Consider the following 15,566-nt stretch of genomic DNA (forward strand, 5'->3'; position numbering starts at 1 on the left):
AATATCACATTTATCTAGCTCAATCGCTTGGCATGCCTCGCTTGAATCCATGATCCGCGAGACTAATATAGGTACCCTTTCACAAATAGATCACCATGCCCTAACACCTAATACGCCTGGGTTCAAGAGGACCTTCCTTACGCCCAAAATCACTCTCCGATCCAGGTGAAAGTGATGTGATAATCGTATGCGTTGTATTGACTTAGCAATAACCACCGGTTTTGATAGACAGGAACTTCACTATGAAATGGTATTAAACAACCGTTTCCGCTCTCTCGCCCTCCGCAATAATTGGTATACCCAGTCCTCGATCTGGGCTCTGGAGGACTAGCTGCTCGTGCTTCCTGGCCTTGATGTAATCGCTAACCGCCCGAATTAAGATGAACCAGCCCACGATCATGAGTAAATACGCTACCCATTCGCTGCTAGCGATATCGCTTAAGCTTGAACCGTCTCCGTTGCTTTGGCTCACAGCATTGGGGTCGAAGTCGTGGCTGTTCGGGTCCGGAGGCTGCGCGTACCCGTCCGTAGGTGCACCGCCCATGCCCCCGGAGTTGGCAGAAGATCCTTTCATGTAAAAACCATATTGGATAAGCGTGATGCCGAGTCCGGCGCGAGAACCGTTCTTTGCGGCGTGAGTGGAGTGCAATAGGTACGTAAGAAGGAAGCCCACGAGCTGGAACGACATGCTGATCATGCCGTTCCAGATGAAACTGAATATCGAGCCGACGGGCATTCCATCTATGTACACATCGTCGGGACCGCCGAGACCCGGTGCTAGAATTGTAGTTTCCCAGTAGGGCGGCGCGGCATCTGCTGCTGCTTGTTCGTATGTCTGAAAATCAGTTAGTAACGTTCCATGTCCGTAGTAAATTTGACAACGTAATGCGGTCGCGACGTACGGGAGGTGCCTCTTCCACAACTTTCTCCCCCCTCTCCGGCCGAGCCATCATATTGGAAAAGACTCCATCGGATTGAATTCCGCCGCCGTACACCCTAGACCCAGCTTGTTGAGAATTGGCTCCGCTGGGCGAAAATTGTGGTTGTCCAGGGGGTCCACTGGGAGCGGATGATCTCGCGTCCCCTCCATTCGAATTACGGCTGGCAGAATTATTAGAAACCGGAAATGAACTCTGTCGTACTAGTCGCTGCCTGTCGTCGGGTTCGTCATCGCTTTCGTCGCCGTCAGTATCGAACGCGTCAGCTAAGGTAGGATCCACATTCTGCCTCCTTCGTTCGAACGAGGAACTTCGCGAATGAAACGAGGGCGGAGGCGAGTTTGGTATAGATTGCGGCCGTCGCAATAAAGTAGGAGCGGTTGGAGTATCTGGCTCGTCGTCCTGGGTATTAACCCGCTCGTAACGTCCAGACATCGTTCAGAGTAAGAAACCAAAATGAAACAGATGATAAGGAGGAATCGGAAGTCGGATGTGGTGTGTATGGGCTCGTAAAGGAAAATGTCGTCGTCGCAGGAAGTATTTCGTTCGAAGATAAAAAAGAAGAAAAAATAGGGACAGGAATGAATTTCCTAGCCTGTTAAGGAGAGTGGGTATCGAAGAAGAGAGACTAGGGAAGAGATGGCGTGAGGATCGATGGATGGAAAAAGTCGGTTGATGATGATGATGATGGTTGTAAAAGGGAGAGACATGCGACACGCAGACGCAAGACGGGGGGCATAAGGGCGGGATTAGTGCGTAAAGGGTGCAGGTGCACGATGATGCGACTGCCAAAAGGATCTTAGGTAAATTCACCATAAAACCAATTTAGTGGGTTCTTACCTCGTAGGCAGGGACGTTTTAGGTACATCGAACACCGAAGAAGCGGGAAGGTTCAGCTGACCAATAGCGCCTGACAGCCCTGAGAGCAATGGCAAAACCAAGTTGGCGCACGAGCCACCTTTTCAATAAACTTCGGACAGCGCAATTCGGCAATTTCGATAAGTCGCTTCATTGGAGGCCTAAAATCGGCACTATCCTATCGCCGACGATCTAAGTTCGAGATGTACGTTTCCGATGTACCTTCCCGTTATCGATTACGATTTGCAAGCGGCTTTGAAGTTGATTGGTTCACGTCATCGATAATCATTAATTTTCTACAGCTCAACGTCCTCAAGATGGTGATGCGCAGATAGACATTGACGGTATAGCATTCTCAATTGAATGCGCCAGGCCTTGAATTGATGCTTTGGGACCCCACAGAGAATAGATAGTTATGGCTCAGGCAAAAGTGGTATGGTTATTACCTCCCCTCATTCAGATTGACCACCATCGCAAGCATTCGCTTACACAATTACAGAGCGCGCATCGCCACATTCTGCGGGCGCTTTCCCAGTGGCCCAAAGATACCCTACGACCCCAGATTCAAATCCAAGAAGTGCTTCGAAAGCGATTCGAACAACCGTCAAACCTACCTGAACAGGACCAACTAAAACAAGCCAACGCACTCTACTCGCTAATCAACGACCGATATAAGACCAAGGTACGGACATGGTCATAATACGAGATGCGAGTGTTAATGTTGAATCTAGTACCCCATCAGAGGATCTCTGCTGAAGCCTAAGAGTCACCCAACATATTTTACCGATCTAGTAAAGGAGCTCGAAGAAGCGCCGAGTCGATCATACCTGGAAAGACTCTGGTTAAGGTTGAAGGGAGTTGTAAGATTACAATAAGAATCGGAAATTTTCTAGATTGCCAAAATCACGCTTGCAGACTCTCGGTACCGTGGATCACGAACATCATGCAATCTTAGTTCAAGAACGGGATGGTGTCATTCGGTGTCATTGTCGTACATGATTATCGTAGACTTTTGGCCTCTACTACTAGTGTAGGCTTTTGGAGCCAATGTGTAAATCCGATCCAACATCAACCGATGTCTGGAAACACCGTCCGCCAAGGTGACTCCTGTCCGTGCCCATCACAGCCGCTATGGGGCTATACTACGGAGGCTGAGTAGTAGCCTCACGATCGAATTCACGGGTCAAAACCCGAGAGGTGGACTAGTGTAGTTACCTATCACCCCTCCGGCAATAGTTCGAAGGTAGTCGCACATCCCATCCTCATTCAAACGAATGTTGGAACGCCATTCCAGGTCCTGTCCCCTGATTGCTGGGTATCTGTCTAATAAACTTTTCGCGCACCGATGTCTATATGTACTTGTTTTCCGGGTCCAACGTCCGCATAAGTTCTATGCTCTTCTCGTACATGGAGAAGACAATGCCGCCGCTCATGACTAGTCGCGCTAACCTAGGTAAGGCTCCGCTCCAGAACGTCAAGATGCCTTCGTGCTTGAATATCAAGGTCGCGCATCGGAAACTGTTGCCGTAGACCTGCTTTGCTTCGATGCTCTGCATCCTCGTCTTGATCGTGTCGAGAGGCTGGGTCACGGCTACGGTAATAGCACCTGCGACGCTTCCTATACCGAACGTAGCAACCGTTCCGAGCTTCTCGCCGGGAGCGGTATACGATTCGGCGAGCTGCTTCAGACTAGTATACGAGCCGAATCGCACGGCGCTGTTGGCCGACTGTCTAGCGGCCGTGGGCACGAGACCTTGGAAGAACCCTCGAATTCCCCGCTCTCTCGCAATAATCGGGACGGCGTGTAAGAAACCACGCATTCGAGGGTTCGGCGATTTGCGATCGTCGATCAACGTCGTCTTAATAGACTCGGTCGGCGTGACAGCGAGCAGCGACTCCGTGACACCGGCGCCGAAACCGGCGATGACGTTCCTGGGGCCCGAAACCTTGCCATTCTCGTCGGCGAGGAGGCGCTTATACTGCTCGAAGGAGACGAAGCGGATCGCGGCTTTGGCGGAGTTGCCGATGATCAGGGTGGTGCAGCCGGCGTACCACTGCTTGCCGAAGGGCGGCCACGGGAGCTTCTGGCCGTCGGCTAACTTGCGGTTGAGCTGTGTCCTCGTCTTAGCGAACTCGGCCGGGTATGTGATCGCGATCTCGACTGCGCCGGCCGTGGCGCCCGCTATGATGGATCGTAGCGGGCTGGGTTTCTCCGTCGACATCTTGTCGTCGAGGTTGTGATGTTGAAAAGGTTACAAAGGATGTCACTTTTTTTTCTTCGAGCTTTCCCCAGATTTACCCCCCATAATCTCGATTGATACATATCGAAGTGAGTGTATGGATATAATGATATGTGCGTCTATCCATACTTTATATTCACTATATGCAACTTCCACTCGGCATCGAGCTCTCAACTCACAACTTCCAACTCCATGCTATTAGTGGTTAAGAAGCTACATATCTAGCTCATCAAAGAATTAGGAAGTTTCAGTTTGAAAATGGTACTGATAAATCACGTAAACTTAGAATGGACATCACTCATTCAACAATTTTCATTCTCATGTCATCAATATTCTAACCATGAGTCGTGATCCGTCTGTGAAGGAGGGCAAAAGGCCAGCTCGAGAACCTCGTGAGCAATCACCTGGAATCGACGGACATACAACCCTCCTTCAGCATGAAACAGCCGTCGCCGCGCTCGCGAGCCTTCCACTGAAGACCGTCGTCTCAGTCTTCCGCCATCAGTGGCACAAGGATAAGGCCCGACTCACCTTCGCCCACGCCGAGCAGTACATACGCGAACATGATCTACCCATTCCCAGGATCGAATGGCCGAACCTGAACAAATACCGACCGCGTCATTATGAGGTCCATAGATTCCAGCTGAAGCTGTTGAAGGAAGATCTTGTATGGCACCGCGAGAAGTTCATCAGGTTGTACTTGGATGCCGTCATCGCGTCTACTCGCCTCCCGAAGAAAGACCCCATCACTCTGCACCAAATCCGTGACATTCGAAAATCCTTGTATGTCATCTCATTCGATGTCCTTGGTAAGTATACTAATGTGGTGGTGTAGTACTAGCGAGTTGCGGATCAGTCTTCCGAGAGACCTCGCCAAAGTCTACTACGGCAAGGTTCCCGCTTGTATGGATTCCGCTATCGACCCTGGGGAGTTTAAAGATTTGGTCGATCACTTTGGAGCAGAGAGGCACCCTATGATTCTCGCCGTTCCCATGTCTTTGCATCTGTGGAGCGTACACCAAGACTACCCAGACCTACTTCCCAAAAACCCGGCGCCGTGGGATTGGACCATGCCTGCAGATGTCATCGAGGCTAATCATTGGAAGACTAAAGAAGATCTGTTCTAAGGCGTGTGAAGGTCTGTGAGTTAGTAGTAAGACTATGAATAGGGGTAGCACTTCTTGGTACTACAAAGTATCACCTAGTACCCAATTGAAATAGGTTATAAGAATAGAATTACCATCGCCCCAGGTTGATGTCTACTAGAAGGGTCTGATCAAATGTTTTATCTGCTAAATCTTAACAATTAGACATACGACGGCCTGCTTTCATTACGTACCTAGTATACTCCTTTCTTTTTCTTCCAGCAAACATGATATTATTGGTGCTTTTTCTCTCAGTAATCAGAATCATAGCACACCTCTTTAAACTAACAAGCAAAACAGGCATACTATACACTAGACCGGTGCCAACTATATGATCTGAAAGTTGGTAGCCCATATTATAGGCGATTAAGATGTAAAAGCTTACAGATGATACCCATAGCTTCATTTATAGGCCGTGCAATACGTCTCCCATGGCACCTTTTGGAAAAGGATCCGTCTAGATGGAGAACACACTGGACGTGAAGGGTAGGGGAAGCTAGAGTTATGAGAGTGTCAATAAAATATACGTAAATTATGCTTCTCCTCCTATATTCACCAGTCTTATTTGAGAATATATCCATTAAGCTAATACTGGAAGTCAAGATCATTTTAAGAAGTGAACTTACTCCTGAACGGTCTTTTCGGTGTGACTCACCGCTACAATATTAAAATATCACTAATGCTTCCCGTGGATCTTCCGTCTTACAAAGTCGACTCCGAGCTTTAGGGGTTGGTCATTCATTGCCCTTGACCTCATTCTATGATATTATGAATGAGGCTATACCCCGAATTTCGATCCCAATAATCAGAGAAGCTTGTTGCCATTGTTCGTTAACCTCGAAAATCCAGGGCCACAATTGATTAACCGCAAGTACCTGGTGGGTACTTCATCAAGTTTCTTCCTGTCTGGTTGGTTTTCGTTCACTACCTTGGACTATATAATGTTTTTCCTTGTTGTTTTTGCCTTTTCGGTATTTATCGTAGCAATCATAAGTCAGTTTTATGGATTGATAGATTCATGCGGATCTCCCCTTAGTGAATTGGTCTCCGAGCGATCTATTCCGAAATGAACCCCAATACCTATATAATCCTCGAAATACATCAAGACACCCATTGGGAGTCTGTAGTCGTACTCGGCAATGAACTTGCGTACGAGGTCTTACTTTAATCTAAGCCGCCATCCCAAAATGCAAACCCACCAACGCCATATCTATCGTCTAAGTATTCCTTTCCTTCCACCTCCGCTCTTCAATACGATTCAACAACCCCGAGAAAGTCCACCTCTTATCTATATTTGAACCCGAAACCACACGCGGCGAGCGCGAGCCGGAGCCAGAGCCAGAGCCCGAACTTGAGAAGAGTGAGGATATAGATCGTGATGTTTTTGACGAGGTCCCTATAACCTCCGTAGGTCGGCCTACTGGAACGTTAGCAGGTACGCGATGTTAAGCTACTTAGGATCTCATCTCTTACGTATATTCCCCCTTCCACCGATCCCATACCCCCTAAGTTGCGTATCCCTTTCTTCGACTTCAACCTCTTCCTCGCCCGTCTCGTCCCCCCGGCCTCCCGCGTCATCATCCTCACTCCGTCGCCTCCTGGGCAATGCGCCACCTACCGCCTCATCGAATCCCCTATTTGATGCATCCCGTAGCGGGGGCGACCTTAAGTTCGCGATAGACACGCTGCGCACGGGCGCTAGCCGGCCTTGGACGCGCACGCGATGCTGTCTCCGCTTCTCCGGCAGCAGGCGGCTCGTGTCGGGATCTAGGTCGGACAGGCCTACTTCAGTGCCACTCACACCATCTCTACGGTCGCTGTTAGGTAGATACGTGGAGAGGTCGCTGAGTAGCGGGGGGAGTGGGGGCGGCGGTGTGTAGGGGTGTGAGCGCATTGCCGCAATAGATGGATGGACGGATGGATAGGTTAGGTGGATTGGTGGGTAACAAAGCTTGGAAGTAGAGCTTTGTCCGGCTCAACTAGGGGATAGGAAATTTCTGTTAGGGCTAAGCTAGCCGCTAGACTAGTGTCCTCGCCCTCTGAAGCGCGATGGCTTAAACCGGACTGGGTTAGGGATTGACTTTTTCTCTCACCGACGACTCTAACTCTAATTCAACTACAATTCAATGTTATGTGTAACTGTTTATTTCATAAGGACATTGGGCTATCTATCCGTTAGATACTTGGCATAAACGCCGCTGAAATTGTCGATATCGTCAGCGGACTTCTCTCTTTTTCAATCAAGTTGTTGGATTTCTCAATTGGATGCAAGGGGTAACTTACAATGTAAGCTGTGTTATAGAAATGGCGACCTATAAGACCTGAAAGCTACAATAGCTCAAAATCATATACTCTACTTTCAAAAATGAATGATGAGCTGAGTATGGGTATCCCTAGGCTAACTGCATATTATGCCCAGTTAGTGGGTCATGATGTGTCTACACCTCGCGATACCAAGTGTGGTCATTACCTACCTATGAATTGTGCTTGAGCTGCGAGCGCCTGTGCTCACATCTACTCAGCTATCGCAACCCGAAAACATCTACCTGAGTATGTACCTGGATAAGGAGTAAATCATATAGAATCACGTTTGGTCGTATCCTCAAGTCTCGCCGAATCATTGTTTCGACGTTGATAGCGAAGGTATTCAAGAATCCGATCCCATCATGTCCACTCTAGAAAAGGACCCTTCTTATATAACAGATCACCTCCGTTCTGGGAAGAAGAAGCAAGTTTAGATTGTCAGAATTCGAAAACTAATGTAGGGTTACCACCGCTCGAAGACGTACAGGCTCGAGTGTTGAAGCCTCTGTGTTGGTCCTTTGTCATTTTCTCCCTACTGGCAGCCCTGTTCCTTTTCGCGCTCGACAGCACCGTCGTCGCCAATATTCAAGAGAACATCATTTACACATCAGGGCACATAAAGAAGCTGTCCTGGATTTCCCTAGGTAGCATTTGTTTCGAAGGCAGTCGCCACGAACTATTCTGGTATGTTTCCTACTAGTCCATCGAGATTATGGCTCCCATTATCGACACGAGCTCTAACAAGAAAATAGGGGTCAATTACCTCAATTCGTGACAAAGTACCCTTCGTCTTAAACCTAATCATGTTCGAAGCCAGCTTTGCGATTCGCGGAGCTGCTCCGTCACTCAATACACTCGTTGGTGGGCGGGCTATCTGTGGCGTCGGGGGAATGGGCATATACCCTATAATCGGAGGAGCTTTTACTGACAGTTCTGCGACATGGAGATGATTATTCTACATCAACATATGCATCGGAGGCCTTGCTGCCCCGGTCTACCTCTTTCTTTTACCAGGAGCTGATCCTCGACGAGGTATCGGTCTTTCGTCGCGGACGAGGAGTCTGGACTTGGTCGGAACAGTGCTCAGTGCCGCAGCGGCCAAACAACTCGTCTGTTCGTTGCTACAGACGTCCTCTAAGTTATTTTCGAATTTCAGCAACATTTTCCCCTATTTGTCACACCCAAAAACCAACTCTTCCCTATTTCACTTATAAAATCCTGGGAGATGGACGTCTTGTTCGCTCCAATAGCTAGCGCACAAGTCGTCGTCACGGTCCCCATCTATTTTATTCTCCTCTACTCCCAGTACGCTAAGGCCGAGTCCGCGGTGAAAACGGAGTCCAGCTTCTTCCGTTTATCCTGCCCCTAGCTTTTCAGTCATGCTGAACGGAGTCGTCATGGCCCAAGTGGAATACTACATGCCGTGGTATCTAGTCAATTCGGCGATCGCTCTAGTCAGCAGCACGCTTCTAGACACATCGACGTGAACACGATTCGAGGCCCGTATTTACGGGTATTCCGTATTGGCCGCCTTTGGTGTAGGCCTTTTCTCAAGCCGGATTCGCAGTAGCTTTCATCAGCATCGCCTAGGTGGGTGGTATCACGCTCGCACTGGCGATATCCAACAGCATTTTCTTGAACGATTTGACCGATTAAATGGCTAAGTTCTTGCCTAAAATGTCGAGAAGTGCGGTTCGGCAAGCCGTTTATGGATTCGGGGGCGATTTCTTTCTAAGTTTAACCGCGGAACAGCGATGGCGCGTGTTAGCTGCCATCACTGATAGCATCGATAACATGTTTACCATGGTTATCGCTTCTTGTGCGCAATGATTTGTCCTTTTCCATTTTCATGAAACGCGAGAGGCTTCCTCGCTCAGGCGAGGTGAAAGGTACCCGGAAGCTCAGTACCTTATGGCCATTTTCAAGCCGTCCAAACGTGAATATTAACCTCAATTAGGACAATTTTCTTATAGTTATTCCACTTCACATATAGCAATGAATTGGCGTGGAATGTTTCTTCTTAAGTGGTTGCTTATGTTCATTTAAACCAACGCCCCTGTCCAACATTCCATTGGAAAAGGGGTACATTATAATAAACAGTCACATCAATAACCCCCGATTAAAATAGGCGCACCGTGGTAGTCACAGCAGCATCAATGAGCAAACTAGCGCCATTAATGTAGCTCGCAGCTGGACTACATAGAAATGCAATGGTATCCGATACCTCCTCACATTCGGCTGCACGTTTTATGGGTACGATAGCAGAGATCATGCCTTGGACCTCAGGGTTCTTCCTCAGCTCCTCGTCTAGCAACGGCGTCCGTACCCAGGTCGGGCACACGGCATTGACTCGGATGCCTTCTGGAGAGTGATCAAGAGCTACAAGGCGTCAATTATCACTTCCGATGGGTTCTTTGCATGCTGAGTTTGGGACTGAAACACTTACCTGCCATTTTGGTAATTCCCATGAACGCGTGTTTTGAAATGGTGTAGGAACCCTTTCCAGGAAGGCCGACGAACGAGTTGGCGGATGCGAGGTTAATAATGACTCCACGCCCGATATCACGAGTACCATTTCTACTGGACCAAGTCTTCGGTTCCTGTTTGCGCATTGCTGCCACCTGGGCGCGCACGCAAATCAGATTGCCGCGGGTATTGATGTTCATGACACGGTCAAAATTGTCAACGTTCGTCTCGGCGATGGGTGCGTGACGACCATTGTCAACCTTAGTAGGGAGAATAATTAGTTCGAATAGAACCAGCGCAACATGTGATATGTTCTTCTTACTCCGGCAGCATTGACGGCGTAGTCGATACGGCCAAATTCTTTAACCACGAAATCCACCATATCCTGCACGGACTTGTCGTCCTGGACATCCATCTTGAAAGTCATAGTCTGGTAGTCTTTGTTGCTCGCATACTTTCTACTTTCATCGGAGGAAGCCTTTGCTGTGCCCTCGTTCTTGTCTGCAAATACTACAGCTTTTGCACCGGCCTCGGCAAGAGAAAATGCTGCTTCCCTACCGATCCCGCTGCCTGACTATATCTTGTTAGTGATTTCTAAGAACAACTGCCGAGGCGCGATATCTTACCCCTACGATAAGGGCAATGCCATCGAGCTGTGTGCTGCTAATCATTATCGCAGTTAGTTTGGTAGTGGTTAGGTACCTACATAGGCAATACAATCAGAATATATCATGGATAATTCACCAGTCTGAGATCAAATTCACACAGACGCCGCTCTAAACGGCTTTACGCGTCATCAGATATCAGTTAGGTATATAGGGGATTACAGGCGGGGAATCGTGACAGGGGCACATTCACTATAACATCGTTTTGCTCCCAAACCCCATTATTTATATGCAAAACTCGTATATTCCATCGTGTGGCATTTATTACCTAGACTTCCTAGCTTCTTAGATCCCTCGATCCGACGACCAATCGTCATTTTGGGCCTTTTAAAAATGCAATTATGATCGATCATTGGGCTCAGAGTTCTCACCAGGCAGTTTAAGTGTTTTGCTATTCCAAATCGTGGATTGAGGAGAGCAAGAAGAATGTCGCTACAACGTATCCCGCGAGCTGTAAAGGTGCAACGCAACGACATTGGTACCTATAATTACGAAAAAGTCTGTGCCTAGGTAGACCATTCGCCAGGTTCAGTACTGATGGCTGGCTGCCCTTTCGTCATTCACCTCGAGACGCTTGATTCCCCGATCTCAGCTTAGTATCGTTGAGTTGTATACGGGAGCGTTGCAGCACAGGTTATAGGATTCATCCACACAAAGTTACCTATCTACTCCAATTCTAGTGCTCGTTCTAGTTCTCGGTATTCTCTCTGGATTATGAAAGACGAGTCAAGGATTACTCAAGCTCTCACCAACCTTCTCAAGCCTAAATGGCTCAACCATCCGACCTATCGAGCTGTTATCGCTTGACCAGTAAGACAACGCCACCAATTCTGCGTGTCGATCGTGTCGTGGCTTTTCGAGATATGTCCCACGACTTAAGGCTGATTTCGGCACGCGAGTTGGCGCGTGTCTCGCGCCTGCCGAGACTGAGACTACTACCGGGCGAAGACGCGGAGGCTGTTGAAGAGCAAACTATGAAGTTAGGGAACATGTTGTCGGGCTAGAGAAGCGGAAGACGGTTGAGCTAAGGTTCTGCCACGAGGATTAGGAACTTCGATAAGAGAGCTAAGATGGACAAGCACTAGAAGGCCTAGCATAAGGTATCGGCGTACAGGTTCGATAGCCCGTAAGACATTGCTAAGGCCTAGCTAAGCATATTGGAAGTGATCGGCGAATCCAGCGTGGCGCGGTAAGGCGTATAACCGTTCAGCCTTTTCGATATCGAAAAGTGAAGGATGGAAGACACGCAGTAGTGTAAGTTGAAAGTTGAATCCACTTCAACATCGAGGCTTAGGCCAAAGTTTAAGAAGATCTCTCGTGTAGTTAATTAAACGGTTGACACGCGACTCGGCATTCATGCGCGATTGCACGGTCCATTTGTTGATCTTCAGCCCACAGAGTCTCCGCGTGGAGCTGAATTGTTCCGAGCTCTAATTGAGATTCTCGAAGATGCAGGAGTTACGATTACGGCTTCGTAGCTATTACAGCATACCCGGAGAAGGAGTCTACCAAGACAGACATGCATACAAGTCTTGAACTCCTAATTGGAACGCCAACGCTCATCCTTCGTCGTGAGATGCGATTATGGTTGACGTCAATGGCAAGCCGCGCCACACACAAACCGAACTGAAGTAAGTCCGACGTGAAGTTTGAAAGAAGCAAAAGGCCCATGCTAGAACGCCATCCGTGCCGTGCTTCCATACCTCGAAATGGTAGCAAGAATCGATTTTGTCTTTTCTGCATCTAATCACGGATTACTGTTTTCCGTGCCTCTTTTGCTAGACATGTTTCAGACGGTCAGCGATATGTCGATCTTGCGGAGTCGGTATATTATATTTATCCACGAGACGAACCGCGTGCCGTGGTCTCATGACAGATCGGTGGCGCAAAATCTGATGCTGGACTGGAGGAATGGATATAGCAAGCCACTACTGCTGATTTCTGCAGAGATGGAACCTGTGGCTTTTGTGTATGCTTTCAACGCCCATTCCATACTTCTATTGAGACATCCATATGCATTTAGCTTTACAGGTAGCTTTCGCGCCGACAAGAGAAGTTGGATAGGGTGGTTGCCGGCGCAGGCGATCTAGGGGAATAGATACCACCTACCCACCTAAGCATCAGATGAGTAGTATTTCACGGACGACGACAAAAACTAGATCCTTTGACTTCAATGATGTCTATACTTTTCTCGTATAGCGATTTCCAGCTCGAGGTATGAAGGCGGACCACCATAGCCAACTCCTGAGCCCCTGATTTTGGCGATTCGATTCCCCGAAATGGTTAATCTAAACCCGATAACTCCGGGGCTCTGGAGATATCGGAGTTACTGCAACAGGACGCATCTAATAGGGGCAGTTAAGGGGCTGCCGCACAACACGCATGCATACATCTGAGTACATACATATACATAATGTAATCACTTACATGAACTGCATGAAGCAGATGGAGGTTCGATAATTCGCTGACCAGTAGTTGTGGGAAAAAGTAAGCAGATAAATTCCGCGTCTTCGTATTTTCGTGTTCACAACAGTCCGGAGATGAGCGGCACCTGGCAAAAATCCCCGATAGGTGTGAGCGGAGCGGCAGAACGTCGCGAAATTAAGGAGAAATTCCACGATTGTGATTGTGATGAGAACACCGGTACCTGTTCTGTTCTCGACGCCACCGGTCGGGATGATGATTACACAATCACATCACGTCGGAGATGCAAATAATCATGGCGTACGGGATGGCGCACGGGAAGGAGAATGCGAATTAGATTCAGACGAGTCATCTCGATTCTAGTCTATGAAACAATGCATCGGATCGAATCTGACTTGTCACGTTGAGCAGCTTTTGTTATTGTTTTGACTGCATCAATCGTATGTACAATTAAGATTATTAAGTGATAGTATTGGTGATAGCCCCTAATAGCGGCTCACCGAGGGAAAAGGGGGTCAGCAATAATTGGATTCGTTCATTGTTAGTTAGTAAGCCATGGAGAACGGGAGGGGGGGAAGGATAGGAAATAAAGAAAAAACAAAGAATCTATTTCCAACGTCGCTGTTGGTTCCCGCCTTGAATGTAAATATTAAATATTAGGTAAGATCCATCCAATTCCAACTGCATCATGTGGTCATATGTTTATTGGTAGAAGGGCGCTGGACGTTTCATAATTCGTACGTCAGATTTGAGGCTCTTCGTCTAATGTCCTATCATGATCGACGAGATTGGACCGTACGGAATAGAACCATGGCTTATCTACGAAGGGTTCACGTATGCCGTAGTGTGGAGTGGAGCCGTAGATCTATTCTCTCGTGGGCATCGTGGGTGTGTAGGGTGCTGAAATAGGCAACATGACCTAGTCTGCTAGTCTTACTGAGACAGAAGACGGACGAAATCAGTCAATATTGTGCGGCACAGCTGTCAGAGCTGTCCAAATTCTGTCACCTCGTTGGTTTGCGTGTTTATTGCTTTCTCCACGGCCGTCCGGTAGCCTACTTGAGACAATTACAAGTTAACCAACGACGTGCTCGAACCAACGTTCGTCAATGGGTCACTCCGCTATCGCTAGATTGATTGGATTTGACTCGTTCGTAGGGCTTAACCAGGAAATAGTTCCAACTAGAACGACCTACCACGTGGGGAGGGAGGCCGGACGCTCCCGCTCACATGGTCGGCTGCTTCGGACTTAGGTCTAAATTAACAACTTCGAGATGACGTTAGCGATGTTGATTAAAGCAAACGGGACCAGGTAAATGGGAGAGCCAAATGCTAGTGAGGCATGTTAATTACTAGGTAGTCCCTAGACACCCATAGAAGCGCGCTTGACGCTGATTGAAATGATTAAAACGATTAGAATGTTGATTGTCTCCAACAATGCTTGGCCATGTCTAGACCGACTTCAATAGATTCGCTGGCTAATGCAGACTTCTAATGCAGACTTGCTATGCGCGCAGCATCGAGGGAGACATCTGGAGTCTTAGACTCCATGCGCCTCTTGGTCAACAAACCGGTCAGACTCCCCGCCCAAGCGAAAAGAAACAAGGACGTCGTTCATGAACCGGTGATTGAGGGGGGATGCGACGAGGCTTCCAATGGCGTAAACTCGAACCCGAGGCTCCAATGCAATTCATCTTTTCGCATGTGGCAAATATCTTGTAATATCGGCGCAGACGCTTCCATTGGTCGCCTATCACGTATCGAGTTTCAAATGTGCCAATTGATATATGTCGTCGTCGATCGTTTCGTGAAACGACGAATTCGGGTCACCATGTGATGGCTTCATGTTCGATGCTCCCCTAATCGGGAACCTATCCTAATTGCTCGTTAGCTACATGCACGTCGACTAGGTTGGAGTTTTTACCTTGGATGATTTCTTGCTGGGTTCAATAGTGTCATCCCCTACTGTATCTATGAATGTGCTAGGTAAGATGTATGATGTCGGGTATGATGTGTTCAGTTGGCTTCTAACGGTTCTCTACTTTCCCTTTGACCCGACCGTTCGGAGGCGATTTTTCTTTACGGCTACCTGGGCTACGTGTCATGCCCATTCTGTAGTCACAAGGTCAAGCTTCCTTCGAGAACCCAACGGTCGGGAAAAAAACATTCCATAGGGAAAAAGACCGCACAGAACCCCAATACCGATGTTCTGGAATGGTGCGGTTACATTACATACTCAGCTCCTAACGACGCCGTATTCGGCCGAACAACCCTGAAGACTTAATCAGTTCAATCTATCTGGAACCCTTGCGCGACTGAAGTCGAAGGGTCGTAAGTAGGGCCCTAGTCGTAAGTACCGGACTGGAAAAGATCAAGAGGGTCAAAATCGAGATTAAGCCCATGGCGATAACACGCAATTCGTAGTAACGAGCATGGATTCTTTCGTCGGTCACCGATCAACAGGATCTAGAACTTCAGAAATTTTTCTGCTGGAAGACCCTGGAGGACCCTTGCGAAACTTGCCTT

General features: G+C 48.2%; 6 protein-coding genes across 6 annotated transcripts; 2 read left to right on the top strand and 4 right to left on the bottom strand.

Annotated features, from left to right (window-relative positions):
* Positions 1 to 211: 211 nt before the first annotated feature.
* On the bottom strand, positions 212 to 2,030 carry F4807DRAFT_180457 (uncharacterized protein). Its single transcript, XM_047993574.1, has 3 exons — positions 1,779 to 2,030; positions 903 to 1,723; positions 212 to 835 (listed from the first exon to the last, which is right to left on the bottom strand). Exons 2-3 carry the CDS (start codon positions 1,371 to 1,373, stop codon positions 254 to 256), a joined length of 1,053 nt encoding a protein of 350 aa, XP_047852039.1. The 5' UTR covers positions 1,374 to 1,723; positions 1,779 to 2,030; the 3' UTR covers positions 212 to 253.
* F4807DRAFT_180313 (uncharacterized protein) lies at positions 1,825 to 2,908 on the top strand. The gene is made up of 3 exons (XM_047993572.1): positions 1,825 to 2,229; positions 2,296 to 2,478; positions 2,528 to 2,908. Exons 1-3 carry the CDS (start codon positions 2,212 to 2,214, stop codon positions 2,669 to 2,671), a joined length of 345 nt encoding a protein of 114 aa, XP_047852040.1. The 5' UTR covers positions 1,825 to 2,211; the 3' UTR covers positions 2,672 to 2,908.
* Positions 2,909 to 4,197, bottom strand: F4807DRAFT_180314 (mitochondrial carrier). The gene has a single exon (XM_047993573.1). It carries the CDS (start codon positions 4,016 to 4,018, stop codon positions 3,146 to 3,148), a length of 873 nt encoding a protein of 290 aa, XP_047852041.1. The 5' UTR covers positions 4,019 to 4,197; the 3' UTR covers positions 2,909 to 3,145.
* A 179-nt stretch (positions 4,198 to 4,376) lies between these two features.
* Positions 4,377 to 5,163, top strand: F4807DRAFT_462675 (uncharacterized protein; the record flags this gene model as incomplete). Its single annotated transcript, XM_048001862.1, has 2 exons — positions 4,377 to 4,819; positions 4,872 to 5,163. 2 exons carry the CDS (start codon positions 4,377 to 4,379, stop codon positions 5,161 to 5,163), a joined length of 735 nt encoding a protein of 244 aa, XP_047852042.1.
* Positions 5,164 to 5,824: 661 nt separating this feature from the next.
* Positions 5,825 to 7,533, bottom strand: F4807DRAFT_434909 (uncharacterized protein). Its single transcript, XM_047998843.1, has 3 exons — positions 7,465 to 7,533; positions 6,655 to 7,379; positions 5,825 to 6,598 (listed from the first exon to the last, which is right to left on the bottom strand). Exons 2-3 carry the CDS (start codon positions 7,073 to 7,075, stop codon positions 6,399 to 6,401), a joined length of 621 nt encoding a protein of 206 aa, XP_047852043.1. The 5' UTR covers positions 7,076 to 7,379; positions 7,465 to 7,533; the 3' UTR covers positions 5,825 to 6,398.
* A 1,947-nt stretch (positions 7,534 to 9,480) lies between these two features.
* On the bottom strand, positions 9,481 to 10,729 carry F4807DRAFT_180537 (oxidoreductase). The gene is made up of 4 exons (XM_047993575.1): positions 10,578 to 10,729; positions 10,274 to 10,525; positions 9,932 to 10,211; positions 9,481 to 9,864 (listed from the first exon to the last, which is right to left on the bottom strand). Exons 1-4 carry the CDS (start codon positions 10,620 to 10,622, stop codon positions 9,605 to 9,607), a joined length of 837 nt encoding a protein of 278 aa, XP_047852044.1. The 5' UTR covers positions 10,623 to 10,729; the 3' UTR covers positions 9,481 to 9,604.
* Between the last annotated feature and the right edge of the window lie 4,837 nt (positions 10,730 to 15,566).

The sequence above is a fragment of the Annulohypoxylon truncatum genome, assembly GCF_022578515.1.
Source record: "Annulohypoxylon truncatum strain CBS 140777 unplaced genomic scaffold F4807scaffold_27, whole genome shotgun sequence".
Classification (NCBI taxonomy): domain Eukaryota; kingdom Fungi; phylum Ascomycota; class Sordariomycetes; order Xylariales; family Hypoxylaceae; genus Annulohypoxylon; species Annulohypoxylon truncatum.

What these genes read in the sequence shown, in the direction of transcription:
- F4807DRAFT_180457 (XM_047993574.1), bottom strand. Translation starts at nt 1,373, where the DNA reads ATGTCTGGACGTTACGAGCGGGTTAATACCCAGGACGACGAGCCAGAT. An exon ending in TTGTGGAAGAGGCACCTCCC is followed by an intron (nt 836 to 902) that starts GTACGTCGCGAC and finishes ACTGATTTTCAG; the next exon opens with ACATACGAACAAGCAGCAGC.
- F4807DRAFT_180313 (XM_047993572.1), top strand. An exon ending in ACGACCGATATAAGACCAAG is followed by an intron (nt 2,479 to 2,527) that starts GTACGGACATGG and finishes TGTTGAATCTAG; the next exon opens with TACCCCATCAGAGGATCTCT.
- F4807DRAFT_434909 (XM_047998843.1), bottom strand. Translation starts at nt 7,075, where the DNA reads ATGCGCTCACACCCCTACACACCGCCGCCCCCACTCCCCCCGCTACTC. An exon ending in CGGTGGAAGGGGGAATATAC is followed by an intron (nt 6,599 to 6,654) that starts GTAAGAGATGAG and finishes ACGTTCCAGTAG; the next exon opens with GCCGACCTACGGAGGTTATA.
- F4807DRAFT_180537 (XM_047993575.1), bottom strand. Translation starts at nt 10,622, where the DNA reads ATGATTAGCAGCACACAGCTCGATGGCATTGCCCTTATCGTAGGG. An exon ending in GCATTGCCCTTATCGTAGGG is followed by an intron (nt 10,526 to 10,577) that starts GTAAGATATCGC and finishes AACAAGATATAG; the next exon opens with TCAGGCAGCGGGATCGGTAG. An exon ending in ACGCCGTCAATGCTGCCGGA is followed by an intron (nt 10,212 to 10,273) that starts GTAAGAAGAACA and finishes CTCCCTACTAAG; the next exon opens with GTTGACAATGGTCGTCACGC.
- F4807DRAFT_180314 (XM_047993573.1), bottom strand. Translation starts at nt 4,018, where the DNA reads ATGTCGACGGAGAAACCCAGCCCGCTACGATCCATCATAGCGGGCGCC.